Source organism: Thamnophis sirtalis, unplaced genomic scaffold (assembly GCF_051295495.1).
Source record: "Thamnophis sirtalis isolate CommonGarterSnake01/CBP01778 unplaced genomic scaffold, rThaSir2_p1.2 scaffold_14, whole genome shotgun sequence".
NCBI lineage: Eukaryota > Metazoa > Chordata > Lepidosauria > Squamata > Natricidae > Thamnophis > Thamnophis sirtalis.
The window spans coordinates 1,881,516-1,899,064 of NW_028261394.1; the positions used below are offsets into that span (position 1 = coordinate 1,881,516).

The 17,549-nt window shown below is 50.2% G+C and overlaps 2 protein-coding genes across 8 annotated transcripts in view; one reads left to right on the forward strand and one right to left on the reverse strand.

Annotated features, from left to right (window-relative positions):
• The window catches only part of MPRIP (myosin phosphatase Rho interacting protein), a 91,348-nt gene extending 88,171 nt beyond the window's left edge, over positions 1–3,177 (reverse strand). For 4 of the 7 annotated variants that reach the window (XM_087729137.1, XM_087729136.1, XM_087729138.1 and 1 more), the window contains exon 1: positions 2,237–3,177. In XM_087729137.1, the coding sequence (XP_087585263.1) occupies positions 2,237–2,356 (120 nt within the window). In that variant the 5' untranslated portion in view covers positions 2,357–3,177. The remainder of the gene's footprint in view (positions 1–2,236) is intronic. The other 3 variants (XM_087729140.1, XM_087729142.1, XM_087729141.1) reach the window with 3 other exon arrangements.
• GPR146 (G protein-coupled receptor 146) overlaps positions 1–17,549 on the forward strand; it is a 142,055-nt gene that overhangs the window by 34,845 nt on the left and 89,661 nt on the right. The window lies entirely within an intron of this gene.

A 17,549-nucleotide genomic window follows, 5' to 3' on the forward strand; every position in this document is an offset into this window, starting at 1 on the left:
CGCAGGTGTGTGTCCCAGTCAAAATTAGGACTGTACCACTTTATACGTCTGGGATAATTAAAGGCCAGGAGACAAAACACACGAAGAGCAGTTGCAGGAGTTGGGTTTGGCTAGTCTAGAGAAAAGAGGGGGGGGGGCATGATAGCCGTCTTCCAATATTTGAGGGGCTGCCCCAAAGAAGAGGAAGGGGTCAACTTATTCTCCAAAGGCAGGACCAGAAGCAACGGATGGAAACTAGTCAAGGAGAGAAGCAACTTGGAATTAAGGAGAAACTTCCTAAGAGTGAGAACAATTAACCAGGGGAACAGCTTGCCACCAGAAGTTGTGGGTGCTCCATCGCTGGAGGCTTTCAAAAGGGGACTGGACAGTCTAAAATAGTGCAGGTCTCCTGCTTGAGCAGGGGGCTGGACTAGAAGACCTCCAAGGTCCCTTCCAACTCTATTCTGATTGATGCCGGAGGACTCCTCCCTACAGCGGCCTCACACAGCCCCGCATCCTGATAGCTAGCAGCTCAAGGGAAGGGAAAATCTGACCTCTTTTCTACCTGCGGGGATTTGGGTCAAGGCCCAGAGTCACACCTCCCTCATTTAAACCCCAGGCTCTTTTAAGGTGAGGGAAGGGGGCTCTTTCCCTTCCTCCGGCATTTCTAAAGGAAGCTCGGAATGCAGTGGGGAATTATGGTGCTTGTAGTCCCACACACAGCTGGAGAGTCCCACATTGGAAGGCCCCCTTCACCTCATCTCAGTAGCTCATTGCTTTTCCCCTTCCCAGGCAGTGGAGCAGGGAACAATGATCTTTGTTTTGTGGACAGAACACAAGACACAAACACACCCTTTCAGGCTGGGCCCACACAACTGTGTGTATTTTTCCTCCCTTGTCGGAGATGGACGGGAACATGCAAAACAATTCGGGCATTTTCACACCAGAGATTTCACCCTCCCTTGGTTTTTAAGAGGGGGGGAGAGTAACAACAACCGAAGGCCTCAAAACGAGAAAGGGGTTGAAAGCCAACCTGACCCCTTTCGCCAACCGCTTTATCGCTTCACACACACAGACGCACACTCGCGTGCATATTTTCCATATTAGCTCGCAGATGGCTGAGCGGGGGTGAAGGAGGGGGCAGCACCAAGCAGGCAGCGACCTCTTCCCCCACCCCCACCCCAATAGGATTGCGAGCAGAGAAGCGGCGCAGGGAGGAACCAGCCACGCGGGGGGAAAGCAGGGCGCTCATTTGCACATTCACACGCGCTCCCCGCTTCTCCTTGTTTATAAATAGCCGCGCAATGCAGAAGGAGCGCAAACGCAAAAAAAAAGCTTTTTTGGGGGGGAAAAAATATATTCATACTACTTTGAAAGGCGGCGGACCTCTTCCCCCCGAACCCCCCCCCCCGTTTACAGCCAATTTACCTAACCGGGAGGGGGGGCAGAAAGGGGGGCGGGGGCTGGAAGCCGCATTAATCCTTTGCAAGGCGCCTGACGCTGCTTTTCATATGGCGGATCCAAGCCTTTGAAATGCGAGGCCTTGGGCGCTTCAAGATTCTATCCCTCAAGGGGAAAGGGAGAGGGAGGGAGAGAGAGGGGGGGGGAAACATCCCGGCTGGCAGGTTGAGTTTACAAACGAGGTGTGGGCCTGCTGGCAGCTTTTGTCCCTAGTTTTCCCGAGAGAAAGAAAGAGAGATTGTCTGTCTGTGTCTGTCTGTCTGTGTGTGTGTGTGAGAGAGAATGAGAATTAGGGAGAGAGAAAAGCGAAAGAGAAGGAGAGAGAGGGGGGAGAGGGAGAAAAGAGAAAGAGAGCGAGAGGAGAGAGAAGAGAATGAGAGAGAGAATCAGGAAGGTGGAAAAAGGATAGAAAGTAACAACGGAGATCAAAACAAACAGAACGAAAAGTAAACTCATAGTATCTCTTTCTAACTCAGGAAGGAAGCGGGCGGGCGCTGAGTATACCAACCGAGCGATGGGGCAAAGCTTTTTTTGTGGGGGGGGGGGAGGTAGGGAGCCCCACCAACCAAACAGGGGGCTTTTTCTTCTTCTGCCGCCCTCCCCCCTCAGTCCCAATCTGGGATTTGCAAAGTTGCCTTGATTCTGAGCATCAACCTCTCCCCCCACCCACTGAAACCACAGCCCACCGGCCGGGCCTCCTGGCTCGCTTCCTCCGCTTCACCCGAAGGTTCGAGCCCTGCAAGAGCCGGCCCCCGTCCCGTCCCCCACCCCCCTCCACGGCCCGAGGCGGCCTCACCTGGTTCAAATCTTCGTCGTTCAGCAGGTGCGACTCGCGAGGCTTGAAGCAATTCTGACACTTGCTTTTGTTAAAAATGTTCGCCTGGAATTTCCGGCAGGGGTTCTCCTTCGCAGCCATGGCGTGTGCGTGTATTTGGGGGGGGGTCTCCCGAGTGGGGAGTGGGAGGCGGCGGGAGAGAACCCAGAAAAATCGCCCTTCCAAGCGCGGTTGCTCCCCCCGTCAGCGCTTCAGCCGGAGGAGGGCAGCCCAGGCCCCGCTGGCGCGGATCTCCAGCCCCGCGCACGGGTATCCGAGAAGGTCGTGGGAAAGGCGAGCCGTCCGCCCGCTACGCCTGGCCTCCGCCGCGGGCCTCTCTCTGCCAGCGATCCGCAGCCCTCCAGGCGCCCCCAGCGGGCCGCATCCCCCGGGCCGGGGTCCCAGCAGCCAAAGGGGGGACGGGGCGCGGCAGGCGAGCTGGTCCCGGTTCCGTGGCTCCAGCCGGGAGGGACGGGGGAAGGCGAGCCTCCAGCTGCCAGGGCAGGTGGGCCCAGCGGGAGGAAGCGGAGGCTCCCACGCGAGGCCGCTTAATCCACGCGCCGGGCTCCCACGCCGCGCCGGCCGGCCGGGGCTGCCCGGCTGCTGTGGGCAGACAGCTGCGGCTCCGGCCCGCCCAAGGGCCGCGGGGCGTCCATGCTGCGGCTGCCCCAGCCGGAGGAAGCCAATCCAGGGCCCAAGCCCCAGCCAGGCGGGCGGGGCGGCGCAGCCGAGGAAGGCAGCCGCCAAGATCCCCCGTGGGATGCGGCTCCTCTACGCCCAGCCCGACAAGCCCGCGGCGCGACCCGGTCCAGCTCAGCAGCAGCGCCGCCCCGGACGGAAGAGCTCCGGATCCCGGCCAGGCCCCGCTCGGCGTCTTCTTCTTCCAAGCCGCAGGCCGCCCCTCCACGCGGGGAAGGGGCAGGGAAGGCGCCGGGAGGGGGCGGCGGCGGCGGCGGCGTCCAGCGAAAGGGAAACGCCTTAATTGCTCAGCCCCCTCCTTCTTTGCCCCCCCCCCACTCGCTGGATGAGATGCTTTGGAAATTACAGGGCAGGGGGAAAATAAGCAGGCGGGACCCCTCCTCTTTCTCCCCACGCCCACCCCCAAGAAAACCCGGCCAGGCTCTGGCGCTGCAGCGGCCGAGGGTTTTGCAAAGGGTCCCAATTGGGTGGGTGGGCGAGAAATCCGGAGAGCGGGGAGGGGGGGAAAGGGCTTTACGCGCTCCCGGAGGAAAGGCTGGTGGGGAGGGGGAGAAACAGCCCTCCGCCTCTCGCTGCTTTCTTTGCGCTCCCCCCACCCCACGTTTTTTTGGGGGGAAGGGGGGAGGAGTAATTGACTTTGCCCGCGATCCAATGGCGGGGAGGCTCGGCGCTTAACAAAAGGACGGCCACCCAATCGCGAAAGAGCTCGAGCCAGTGGCGAGTCCCCTCCCTTGCGCACGTCATGTGCCAGAGCGCACACAAGGCGCACGGAGGCTTGCGAGGGAGGGAGAGCGGTTTAATGGTTCAGGCTTGGTGGACGCGCGCGGTTGGCAGCGCTTGGGGGCTCGGAGGCGGGGCAGGAGGCAGCCAGGGCTTGGCCGGCAGAGGAGGGTCGCAATCACCAGCCCCGGGAAGGGAGGGTCCTTTTGCAAAAAACGCCCGACACCTCCGAAAACGGTCCCCGCAATCCAGGCGGTGGGATCCAGCCGCCCCGCGGAGATCTCTCCTTGCTCGCGGGGCGAGAGAAGCAGACCAAAGCTGCGACGCGGCTCTTTCTATCTCCCGGGCCTTTAATTCGCCCCCCTCCCCAAAGAAAGCCAGCTGCCGGCAAGTCAAGACGGAGAATTCAACGAGGAACCATTTTTTAATGCTGCGAGCCGCCTTTGCATACCAGAGGGCCCGACAAATAAAGCCATCCCAGATCCCTCCCCGAGTTAGAAATCTTTTGAGACATCTTAAAAATAACGGGGGGGGGGGGGGGGAGACCTCATTTTATTTTTTAAAAAAATGCATGGGTAGCCACCAAAAATAAACTCTTTATTTTCTGGAATCGCAGATTGGGCTTCTCCATAAAAAAAGGAGGAATTTGCAGCCACCTAAATGGAAGAAAATAGAAACCTATAGGTACCTACATCTACAGGTGGTCCTTGGTGTCTCCATCAGCAAAGATTTGGGAGATGGTTGTGGGAAACACCACGCCAGTCCAATTAAGGCCACATCTTTATTTATTTATTGAAAGAGGGAAGGGAGGAAGGAAGGAGAAGGGAAAGAGAGAGAGAGAGAGAAGCCTTAATTGGTCTGGCACATTCTCCTCTTTGCAAGCTTAAGAACCGAGCTTTCTCTGATTCTTCTGCCCATAGATAGAAGGGGGTCTGTTCCCTTCCTATCTCCGTTCCCCATTGAGACTTGGAGGGGGGGCTGACCCCCACCCCATTCAGTCACAAACAGCTGGCTGCATTGGTCAGTTTTCCTTTGGTACCAACCATTTGTATGTAATTTCTCAGTGCTCTGTTTCTCCTGGAACTTGAATTTTATTTCATTAAATTTAGATGTTGCCCATCTCCTGTGAAGCGACTCTGGAGGGTGGAATTCTTGCGTCTAATGTCAGAAAACCCCTTTAAAAGTATTTAAAAGTTAGGGTTAACTGAGGAAGCTTTAAACTTCCTTTACACACTGATGGTGACACCAAGGACCTCTGATAGATGTAGGTTTTGTTGTTAGTTGTGAAGTCGTGCCCGACCCATCGTAACCCCGTGGACCACGTTCCTCCAGGCCTTCCCGTCCTCTCCCATCCTCTGGAGTCCATTGAAGCTCACGGTGATTGCTTCGGTGACTCTCTCCAGCCTCCTCCTTCTCTGCCGTCCCCTTCTTCTTTTGCCCTCCATCGTTCCCAGCATGAGGCTCTTTTCCAGGGAGTCCTTCTTCCTTCTCATCAGGTGGCCAAAGCATTTGAGTTTCCTCTTCAGGATCTGGCCTTCTAAAGAGCAATCAGGGTGGATCTCCTCTAGGACTGACCGGTTGGATGGCCTTGCAGTCCAAGGGACTCAATGCAGGAGTCTTCTTCTCCAGGGAGTCCTTCTTCCTTCTCATGATGTGGCCAAAGTCTTTGAGTTTGCTCTTCAGGATCTGGCCTTCTAAAGGGCAGCCAGAGTTATTGATCTCCTCTAGGACTGATGAGTTGGATGGCCTTGCAGTCCAAGGGACTCAATGCAGGAGTCTTCTCAAGAGAGTCCTTCTTCCTTCTCACCAGGTGGCCAAAGTCTTTGAGTTCCCTCTTCAAGATCTGCTCTTCTAAAGAGCAGTCAGGCTGGATCTCCTCTAGGACTGATGGGTTGGATGGCCTTGCAGTCCAAGGGACTCAATGCAGGAGTCTTCTTCTCCAGGGAGTCCTTCTTCCTTCTCATCAGGTGGCCAAAGTCTTTGAGTTTCCTCTTCAGGATCTGGCCTTCTAAAGAGCAGCCAGGGTGGATCTCCTCTAGGACTGACCGGTTGGATGGCCTTGCAGTCCAAGGGACTCAATGCAGGAGTCTTCTTCTCCAGCACCAGAGTTCAAAGGCCTCCATTCTTTGGCACTCAGCCTTCCTTACAGTCCAACTTTCACAGCCATCCATGGCAACTGGGGAAACCATAGATGTAGGTAGCTGTAGCTAATATTATATTATCTTCAATTTGGTGGTGGCAATTTCCTATTTATATATGGAGAAGCCCAGATCTGCGATTCCAGAAAATAAGAGTTTCTTTTTGGTGTCTCCCCATTTTAAGATTTCTCAAATAACTTGGGGAGGACCTGGGATTGCTTTTCTCCACGTTGACCTCTCTCAGTCAGGGGTCCTCTAGGTGCAACAGACTACAAACTCCATCAGTCTCACCGAAGACATCTGGAGGGCCCATCTTTTCTTCCCTCAAGCTCCAATATTTAAAAATGCCATTACCAAATGGGCTTCTCATTCCACGCTCCCAAATAAAGATGAAAGGTTCCCCTGGCACATCTGTGCTACTCGTTCCGACTCTAGGGGGCGGTGCTCATTGGCCTGGGGCACTCCCACATAACAAAGTTGGAGCTTTGGGTCTGCAGTCCAGCTTGGCGAGGCCTGGGGAGAGGGCCAAGCAGCGCAAAGGGGTCTTCCTGAAAGATAATTCAGGAGTTCAAGGTGGCACAGTGGTTAAATGCAGCATTGCAGGCTACTTCAGCTGACTGCAGTTCGGCTGTTCAAATCTCACTGGCTCAGGGTTGACTCAGCCTTCCATCCTTCCGAGGTGGGTAAAATGAGGACCCGGATTGTTGTTGGGGGTGATATGCTGACTCTGTAAACTGCTTAGAGAGGGCTGAAAGCCTTATGAAGCGGTATATAAGTCTAACTGCTATTGCTATTGCTAAAATTAGGGGGTTGGAGGCTAAAACATACGATGAATGGTTGAAGGAATTGGGCATGGCTAGTCTAGGTGAAGAGAAGAACCAGGGGAGACATGATAGCAGCCTTCCAATATTTGAGGGGCTGCCACAGAGAGGAAGGGTCAAGCAATTCTCCAAAGCACCTGAAGGCCAGACAAGGAAGAATGGATGGGAACTGACCAAGGAGAGATTCAACCTGGAAATAAGGAGGAATTTTCTGAGAACAATCAACCCATGGAACAGAAGTTGCATTCAGAAGTTGTGGGAGCTTCATCACTGGAAGCTTTCAAGAAGAGATTGGACTATCAGAAATGGTGTCGGGTCTCCTGCTTGGGCATGGGGATGCAGTTGGACTAGATGACCTACAGGGTCCCTTCCAACTCTGTTATTCTGCTCAAGGGGCAAAGCGGCCTCCCCCTCATCCGAGCCACAGGTGCCAAGTGAGAATCCCTGGTCCTGCCTGCTTTCAGCTTCTCTCCTTTTCCCCAATTCTGCTCTGGGCTCCGATGAGGGTGGAGGTCTTGGCCAAGGGCCAACGGTTCAGTGGGAATTCACTCAAATGTGCCCTTTGTGCTGGTGCCTCACTTGTTTCCTTGGCTCATTAACCAAGACAACTTTCCCCCCCCTCCTGCTTCAGAGTCCAAGGGGCCTTTGGCGAAAGCCACAAGAGGGGAAGGGAGAAAAAAAAAAAAGAGCATGGAAAAACATTCCAGCCAGGAGAACTGCACCTTACTCTGTGTTTACTCTGCAGTGTGATAATCCCCTCCTAGCTGTGCATTAGAAACTCCTTACTCTGTTTGCTTACTAGATTCTTTTCAAGTGGGTGACAAAGCACCAGGATCCACCCGCTGCTTAAATTTGAAAGTAGACTAATCTCTCTCTCTCTCTTAGACACACAATCACAGTAACACTCACCCAAAGGCCCTTGTTCCTGCTGCAGGTTTTAGCCTCTTACTCCTGGTGGGGGGAGGCTGGCTCTTCAAGAGGGTGACCTCCGAAATCATTGCAGCCAGTGATATTTTTAAATATCCGAGTCGGAAGACGCAGGAGGAGAAGAAGAGCATGGATGCTTTGGGAGGTTGGCAAAGGAGGAGACTCCTGGGGATAGGATGGAAGACCAAGCTCCCCGTGGAGATTCGAACCCTCACCACCCTCCAGGCCTTCCGCAAAGCCCTTATAACCTGGCTGTTCCGACAGGCCTGGGGCTAAAGAGCTGTTGCCCCCCGTCTCGAATGGTATGACTATTGTGAGTTTTTAAATTATGTATTGTTATTTTATTTCCTGTCTGTATCCCCCTTCCCTGATTTGAATTGTGAGCCGCCCTGAGTCCCCTTTGGGGAAAAGGGCGGCATATAAATGTAATCAAATCAAAACAAATCAATGGATCACACATCAACTCAAAAGAAATGACATTTGACCAGGATCAAATGATCTGACTTTGGACGCATGATGTGAAACAGCCAGCTCTCTAGAGACGTCCTTAATGGTGGAAGGAAGGGGAAAGAGGATGACCATCAGACAGGAGGTTGGACTTGGTTGAGGAAGTGATGGATCCACTCTTGTAAGAGCTGTAGGACCAGGTTGGAGACATATCGTCCTGGGGGTGGGGTGGGGGGAACTCCCTATGTATCTTTTCACTAAGAGTCAACAATGACTTGAGGGCAGATAGTCAATCAATCAACAGAAGACCCATCTCTTGGGAGAAAGTTCTGATGCTAAGAAAGGTTGAAGGAAGGAGAAGAAGAAGCCAAATGAATGGACTTGATTGTGATGGTGATGGGTCCACTCTTGAAAAACTTGTATACTCTTATTTTTTCTTTAAAACTAAGATATGTTAAGTATATTGATACAGAAGCATAAATACCACCAACATAGAATGGAGTTTGCTCAGAGGCTGAAGTACACCAATAAGAGGAAGAGTGGGAAACAGAGGAGAGAAGAAAGATAGGAAGAGAGGGATAGGAGAGAGGGTAAGGGGGGAAGATGAGGATAAGGAGGAGTGGAATGAAGAAAGAGGAGAAGGAGAAAGGAAGGGGAAGTAGAGTAGAAAAGGATGATGGAGGGAAGGAAGGAGGTAGGAGAGAGGCAGAAGAAAGAGGTGTATGGAGAGCAGAAGAGCTAATAATGGGTTTTTATCTTTTTGGGTGTTACACCAATGAGAGGAAGAGTGGGAAGCAGAGGAGAGAAGAAAGATGGGAAGAGAGGGATAGGAGAGAGGGTAAGGGGGGAAGATGAGGAGGATAAGGAGGAGTGGAATGAAGAGAGAGGAGAAGGAGAAAGGAAGGGGAAGTAGAGTAGGAAAGGATGATGGAGGGAAGAAAGGATGTAGAAGAGTGGGAAACAGAGGAGAGAAGAAAGATAGGAAGAGAGGGATAGGAGAGAGGGTAAGGGGAGAAGATGAGGAGTGGAATGTAGAGAGAGGAGAAGGAGAAAGGAAGGGGAAGTAGAGTAGGAAAGGATGATGGAGGGAAGAAAGGAGGTAGGAGAGAGGCAGAAGAAAGAGGTGTATGGAGAGCAGAAGAGCTAATAATGGGTTTTTATCTTTCTGGGCGTTGATGACAAGAGGAACTGATGTAATTACTACTTAATACAATAGGATATTGGCTATGTAATAGTATACATGTGATTATATATTATGAAAATGGAAAATAAAAAAAGTATATTTTAAAGAAAAACTTGTAGGACCAAGGTTTGAGACAGATCATCCTGGGGGAGGGCGGGGAACGTATGTCCAGTGATGTGATGGCCTACAGTCGAATCAATCAACAGAAAGCCCATCTCTTTGGAGAAAGTTCTGGGAAAGGTTGAAGGAAGGAAGAAGAAAAGGATGAGCAGAACCCAAATGAATGGACTTGATTGTGCTGGTCACTCTTGAAAAATCTGTAGGACCAAGTTGGGGACCGGTCATGCAGTTGTCTTGGACGTCAAACTTCTCAAGTGGACATTGGAATTAAATTCAGTTAGCAGGGAATTTCGGGAGCGCAAATGTAGAAGGGAACGGCTAAGAGGGGGCAGGCAGCCTAACGCCTGTAATTCCAGCATTAGACCGATATTAAACCCCAGGAGCAAATTCTGCAAAATGGGGCTAGAACAAGTGGTCATCCTGGTAGGAGAAAGTCCTTGTTGAGATCTTTTTTTTGCTCGAGCAGAAGGATGCTGTTTATTTGGTGAAGGGCCCAGATCTTCTCCTGGTGGCCGGCCATCCAGCCGACACAACTCCACTGACGGATAAATAAATAGGAAGGAAATTGTGGTTTGTTTACAGCCGGGCAAGTTTTGTGCGCCATCAATGGCGGCTTCGGTTACCTTCACAAGACCTTCGCCAGCACCTGTGCCCAGCTGAAAGGAGTTTAATCTCCTGCCCCAAATGATAAACAAACACACAAAAGGGCTGAGATATCATTCTTTTCCTGGACTCTAAAGGATTTAATTCTTTACCCACAGGACTGTTCATTAATAAAACGTCATAAACAACAGTTAACACCAGGACTCTCCAAACTTGGCAACTTTAAGACTTGTGGACTTCAACTCCCAGAATTCTCCAGCCAGCATAGCAGAATTCTGGGAGTTGAAGTCCACAAGTCTTAAAAGTTGCCAAGTTTGGAGACCTCTGGTTTACACAGTTGTGTGAATGATGAAAGGGGACATCCCAGCCAAACAATGCAGGTAGCCCTAGATTTACAACAGCTCAGTGAACTTGAACTCGCAACTTAAAAGTGACTTATGACCATTTCCTTACACTTACGACCGTTGCAAAAGAAAGGCCATGAATCAGAGCAAAATTCACTTAGGGACTGTTTCACTTGGCAACAGAAATGCTCGATTGTGGTTGTAAGTCGAGGGATACCGGTATATAATGCTCTACTTTTCTAATATTAATATTATTTGGTCAGAGTTGGGAAGAGCAATTGTTCGCCGTGCTGCTGAGTTCAAATCCTTCCAGCTCATTATGTTCTTGAGTATATCTGTCAGTGGTGGAAACCAGTCTGGTGTGATGGTTATCAGCCCTGGGTAGAGATTGGGAGACCAGGACTCGTAATCCTGCCTTAAGCGGGGAAGGCATCTGGGTGACTTTTAGCCCTAGGAAGAAGACGGCAAACACGATGCCAAGAATCAAGACTGACTTGAAACTACAAAACTATAAAATGGTTTCTGTCAGCCTAGGAGATCTTCTCATCCTTCTGTTGGGTGATCCTGGGGTCAATAGGTATTATAAATGAATGATGATGTAAGCAGAAGCTCAGAATAAGGAGGATCTGGGCCAGGAATAGCAATAGCAGTTAGACTTATATACCGCTTCATAGGGCTTTCAGCCCTCTCTAAGTGGCTTACAGAGTCAGTATATTGCCCCCAACAACAATCCGGGTCCTCATTTCACCCACCTCGGAAGGATGGAAGGCTGAGTCAACCTTGAGCCGGTGAGATTTGAACAGCCGAACTGCAGAACTGCAGTCAGCTGAAGTAGCCTACAGTGCTCCATTTAACCACTGCGCCACCTCGGCTCTCTGAAGCATCTGAGGTGGCTTTGAGAGTGGCTGCATCTGAACTGGCAGGAGACACCTCCATGACTGGACCAGATTAGGACCCAAGGAGAAGATCCCCTTGAGAAGATCCCATTCCTGATCACACCACGTGGGAGTTTGTTCTGCATGGATTGTGCATCTCCATCTGTCCAAATTCAGGATGGGATGAAAAGTTTGAGATAGTCCCCTTGCAGGGAGAAGGAAGAGTATGGAAGGAAAACATTTTTGTGTTGAATGTCGTCCTTGAGGGACTAAGCCATCTGCTGGAGCCAAGGTGGCGCAGTGGTTAAAAGCAGCACTGCAGGCTACTGCTAGATCAGCAGGTCAGCGGTTCAAATCTCACCAGCTCAGGGTTGACTCAGCCTTCCATCCTTCCGAGGTGGGTAAAATGAGGACCCAGATTGTTGGGGGCAATATGCTGACTCTCTGTAAACCGCTTAGAGAGGGCTGAAAGCCCTATGAAGCGGTATATAAGTCTACTGCTATTGCTATTGCTATTGGTAGTTCTTCCTGGATAGGCTGCCAATTCACCTCCAAGATAGGAGGAGGGAGGAAGTAAAGACAGTCAAGATGGCAGCTGTGACCAGGGAATAGAAGCTCCACCCTTTTCTGACAGGGCCACAGTAGACAAACAGGCGTGGTTTAGCTCCTATGGTCCTTCAAAGACCATTGCTGAATCCAGAGGCTAGAGGACTTGAAAAGCTGCAGTTAGTTAGCAGTAGCAATAGCAGTTCGATTTATATACCGCTTCATAGGGCTTTCAGCCCTCTCTAAGCGGTTTACAGAGTCAGCATATTTTCCCCAACAACAATCCGGGTCCTCATTTCACCCACCTCGGAAGGATGGAAGGCTGAGTCAACCCTGAGCCGGTGCGATTTGAACAGCCGAACTGCAGAACTAGCAGTCAGCTGAAGTAGCCTGCAGTGCTGCATTTAACCACTGCGCCACCTCGGCTCTTTAGTTGACTCTAAACTACATGTAGATACTCACAAGGTGGGTGAGAAAGCTACCCCTGACCTTCCTGGGCCATATCCTATCTTCAGAGGTCCACTGATTACAAATGCTGACCTCCAATAGCCATAGCACTTGGACTTATATACCGCTCCCCAGTGCTTTTACAGCCCTCTCTAAGCGGTTTACAAAGTTAGCACCTTGCCCCCAACAGCCTGGGTTCTCATTTTGACCCACCTCGGAAGGACAAAAGGCCGAGTCGACCTTCTCAAATCTGCATGAAGGGGCAAGCTTCTTGCTTTGATGAAACATCTGGAAGACGTCGGGTTGGTCGGTGGAAGCCAAGAGAAGCTTACAGATTTCCAAAGGTGGTTTATCATTAACCAGCCTGTTCTTTGAAATGGGAGTTTGGTGCCAACAGCCACAGAGAAATTTGTCAATGCCGTTTCCCAAGACATAGTAATGATATTGCCGACTGTGAAGGCCCCTCTGAGTTACTCAAACATCAAACTGGATTCCGTTCCATGCAGCACTGCAGATGCTGCCTTACAGAATCACACAGCAGGAAAATGCTGTTTTTTTTCCTAAAAACTAGCCACCAATTTGCTGGCTATAAGTTGATGACCATTAAACCCTGATGGAGAAGTCAAATGTTAGCCACCCTGTTGTTCTAGCACAGTGTTTCTCAACCTTGGCAACTTGAAGATGTACGGACTTCAACTCCCAGAATTCCCCAGCCAGCGAATGCTGGCTGGGGAATTCTGGGAGTTGAAGTCCGTACATCTTCAAGTTGCCAAGGTTGAGAAACACTGTTCTAGCATAACCTGAAGAACGGTTGCAGGAACTGGGCCTGGCTAGTCTAGTGAGGAGAAGGACCAGGGTGGACATCATAGCAGTCTTCCAAGGGTTGAGGGGCTGCCACAGAGAGGAGGAAGGGGGTCTAGCTATTCTCCAAGGCACCTGAAGGTCAAACAAGGAACGATGGATGGAAGCTGACCAAGGAGAGATTCAACCTGGAAATAAGGAGGAACTTTCTGACAGTGAGAAGAATCCACCCATGGAACAGAAGTTGCCTTCGGAAGTTGTGGGAGCTTCATAATTGGAGGCTTTCAAGAAGAGACGGTCAGGAATGGTGTAGAGTCTCCTGCTTGGGCAGAGGGGTTGGGCTAGATGACCTCCAAGGCCCCTTCTAATTCCGTTATTCTGTTCTGTTCTGGTTCTATCTTAAAAGAGAGAGACTCTCTCAAGCCACCTTGCCTTCTCTGTGCCTTTCGGACCTGGGAGACCACTAAATTCATAATTTTAAATCCCGCGGACCGGCAATATGGTTTTTTTTTAAAAAAAAAGATAAATAGTATTGAATGCAATATAAACAATGCAAATAAGTTTTCTCTCGGATAGAGTGGATGGAGGGAGGAGTAGAAGGAAAGATAGGAAGGAGAGGAGAAAGGAGAGGAATAGGAGAAAGGGAAAGGCAGAGGAAGAATGGGAGGGAATGTAAGAGTAGGAAAGAGGGGAGGAATGGGAAGAAGAGGGGAAGGGTAAAGGGAAGGAAGGGGAAGGAGAGAAGGGAAAGGAGAGGAGGAAGGAAGGAAGGAGAGAAGAAAGAGAAGAAAGGGGGTAGGAGGGAGGGAAGCAAGGAGGGAGGGAAGGAAGGAGGGAAGGAAGGAGGGAAGGAAGGAGAGAAGAAAGGAGGGAAGGAAGGAGAGAAGGAAGGAGGGAAGGAAGGAGGGAATGTAGGAGAGAAGGAAGGGGGAAGGAAAGAGGAAAGGAAGGGGGAAAGGAAGGAGAGAAGGAGAAAAGAAAGGGAAGGAAGGAAGGAGGGAAGGAAGGAGGGAAGGAGAGAAGGAGGGAAGGGGAAGGAGGGAGGGAAGGGGAGTAGGAGAGAAGAAAGGAGGGAAGGAAGGAGGGAAGGAAGGAGGGAATGTAGGAGAGAAGGAAGGGGGGAAGGAAGGAGGAAAGGACGGGGGAAAGGAAGGAAGGAAGGAGGGAAGGAAGGAGAGAAGGAGGGAAGGGGAAGGAGGGAGGGAAGGAGGGAGGGAAGGAAGGGGAGTAGGAGAGAAGAAACGAGGGAAGGAAAGAGGGAGGGAGGGAAGAAGAAGTAGGACCGTTGTAAGATAAGATGGATCTATGGGACGTTAAGAAAGCAATCTTCAAGTATATTGTCAACTGTAGGGAAAAATTGTTATAAATACATATTATTAATAACAGTTATGAGATCATATAATTGTGAATGTATATATGAAATTGATTTAAAAAAAATTAAAAGAAAATAAAAGAGAAAAAAAAAGTTTTCTCTGGAGCACCGGTTGGTGACTGCTGCCCTGTGAAACAGACTTCCCTCCTTCTTACACTTCCAACGTTCCTTCGACTCCCCCTCCCTTCCTGACGACAGGTTGGCAAAGCGGTTGCAGAGCTGATGGGGAAGCCAGGGGTGTGATTATCTCAAAGACAAGCCCGTTTGCCTTTCCCACACCCTGCAGGTGGGGCAACTTCTGTTTCCCTTGGAGGCCGGTCTTACTAAGGGAAAGGTACCTTCACCCTGAGCTTGCTAGATCAGCCCCACTGAATGGGGCGATACTGACCCCCAGAGTCTATCCAGGGAGATCCGCCCCCTCCCCTCCCCTGTAATATTTATTGCCTGGATTGATTTTTGTGCCATCAAGTGGATATTAACCAGTGGTGGGTTTCAAAATTTTTTAGAACCTCTTCCGTAGGTGTGGCCTGCTTTGTGGGAGGGGCTTGCCAGCCATGTGACCGGGTGGGAGTGGCTTGCCAGCCATGTGACCGAGTGAGAGTGGCTTGGCAGTCATGTGACTGGGTGGGCATGGCCAACTTGTAAAATGTGGTGAAACTCACTTAACAACGCTCTTGCTTAGCAACCAAAATGTTGGCTCAGAAACTCTGGCATTGAAGTTTGCAAGTCTTAAAGCTGCCAAGTTACAAGACCCTTGCACCCCTAGCCCTTTAGAAAAAATAAACCCCAGGGGTGTTCAAACTTGATAGCTTTAAGACTTGTGGACTTCAATTCCCAGAATTCCTCCTCCAGTCATGTTGGCTCAGGAACTCTGGCATTGAAGAGTGCAAGTCTTAAACCTGTCAAGTTACAAGACCCTCGCACCCCTAACCCTTTAGAAAAAAAAACCCAGGGGTGTTCAAACTTGATAGCTTTAAGACTTGTGGACTTCAATTCCCAGAATTCCTCCTCCAGTCATGTTGGCTCAGGAACTCTGGCATTGAAGTTTGCAAGTCTTAAAGCTGTCAAGCTACAAGACCCTCGCACCCCTAACCCTTTAGAAAAAAAACCCCAGGGGTGTTCAAACTTGATAGCTTTAAGACTTATGGACTTCAACTCCCAGAATTCTTCTTCTCGCTCTTCATCTTGATGATGTGCGGATGGGCGGGGGGAGGGAGCTGGAACCGGTTCTAAACGGCACTGTAGATTTGTGGAACCTCTTCTATAGAAGAGCTTAGAACTGGCAGGGACCCACCCCTGATATTAACTCTTAGTGATCACAGAGACGGATTTTCTCTGAAGGGTCTCCCTACCCCCCATGGGTCATCCATTGATACTGGAACTGAGCCCATCGACTTTGCTGCTGGTTGCCCCCACATCTCCTCTTCCCTTCCACTTTCCCCAGTATTATGAACTTCTCGAGAGAATTAGGGCTTTGAAGAATGGTCCACAATATGATCCTCTAGGCCTCAAGGGTGAACTCTGGGGTTGATTTGTCCGATGTCCCGTTGGATGGTTTTCTTGGGCATCCATCATCTTCTCAGGCGTCTCCTCCAACACTGAGGTTCAAAAGCATCAACTGTCTTCCTATCCTGCTTCGTGAAGTTCTCCTTGTGTAGATGCCTCAAAGTCTACTCCATCGACTGACAATGAAGCCAACATTTCTAAGCCAACATTTCCATCATAGATGTGCCTGCATGGATGGGGTTCTGGGGCTCAGATAGGTGGCTTCCAAGGTTCTTGAGAAGTCATAAATGGCTTTCAGATCTGCTGCCATTCCCAAATCATCATCATCATCATCATCATCATCATCATCATCATCATCATCATCATCATCATCATCATCATCATCTCTTCCTCCTCTCCTCCCCCTCCCTGCAAACCCCACTCCCTTCTAGCATTGATGGTGTTCCCTAGTTTGGTTAATGAAACGTTTGCAAGAAAACAACCAAATTCAGGGAGCACCAAGAATCCCACAGTCCTCCTCCTCTTGCTCCTTGCAAACCCCACTCCCTTCTAGCACTGATAATATTGCCTAGTTGGGTAATGAAACGTCTGCAAGAAAACAGCCAAGCTCAGGGAGCAGCAAGAACCCCACAGCCCTCCTCCTCTTACCCCCCATCCCCACAAATTCAGTTTAGAATTGGGTGCTGACCCACTTCAAGATCAACCATAGCTTGAGCCTCATGCCAGGACGGCACAACCATGAATGGCGATCTTAAGCAACTCCCAGCGACTCAAATTGCGTGTCCCAAGCCCCCACTGTCTGTGGTTCAGGAGCTATCTGTGGAGACGCTGCTTTTGAGCCGTCTTCAAGCCAGCCACGTATTCAGACCCCAATTCTGCATCTTCCTCTTGTCTTTTCCTAAACTCCTTCCTGGTTGGGAAAACACAAGTTCCCTGATTAGACCAGAAGGGGGCAGCAGAAATTAAGAACTGAGCAAGGGACAGTCATAGCCCTCCCTGTCACCACTAGGTGGCAGCAGGTTGAAAGAGAGGAACTGATAGCATCCCATCAACAGGGAAAAAGAATACATCTAAATATTAGAACATATCAAAAGTTTTCCAGAGAGGCCCAAAGTTTAAAGGGGTGTAGAGTAGGTGAGAAAAGGGAGAAGAACGGAAGCCACAAAAGAAACATGATGTACCGATGTCTTATCTTATGTTCTGCTGTGTCTCCCATCATCTGTCGCTAAAGATGATGGGAACGAACTCCCTCTGGAACGAACTCCCCGTGGAGATTCGAACCCTCACCACCCTCCAGGCCTTCCGCAAAGCCCTCAAAACCTGGCTGTTCCGACAGGCCTGGGGCTAAAGAGCTGTTGCCCCCGTCTCGAATGGTATGACTGTTGTGAGTTTTAAATTATATATTGTTATGTTGTTGTTTTTAAATCTTTTGTCTGTATCCCCCTCCCCGGTTCGAGTTGTGAGCCGCCCTGAGTCCCCTTTGGGGGAAAAGGGCGGCATATAAATTTAATAAACTGAAACTGAACTGAAGTGTAGTCCAGGACTTTAGCAACTAAAATGTGGGTTTAGTTAACGCTTCTCATGTACAAGGTTTTGGGTCTTCCACTGTTTCGATCACACATACTATTTTCATGTGTTTTTAATGGGCTGTTCTCATTTGTAAAACAGAAAAACCCTTTCCAGAACCCATAGTGCAGATTTAATTCCCCAAATACGTAAATAATAATTTCTATTTGTCAAGAAATG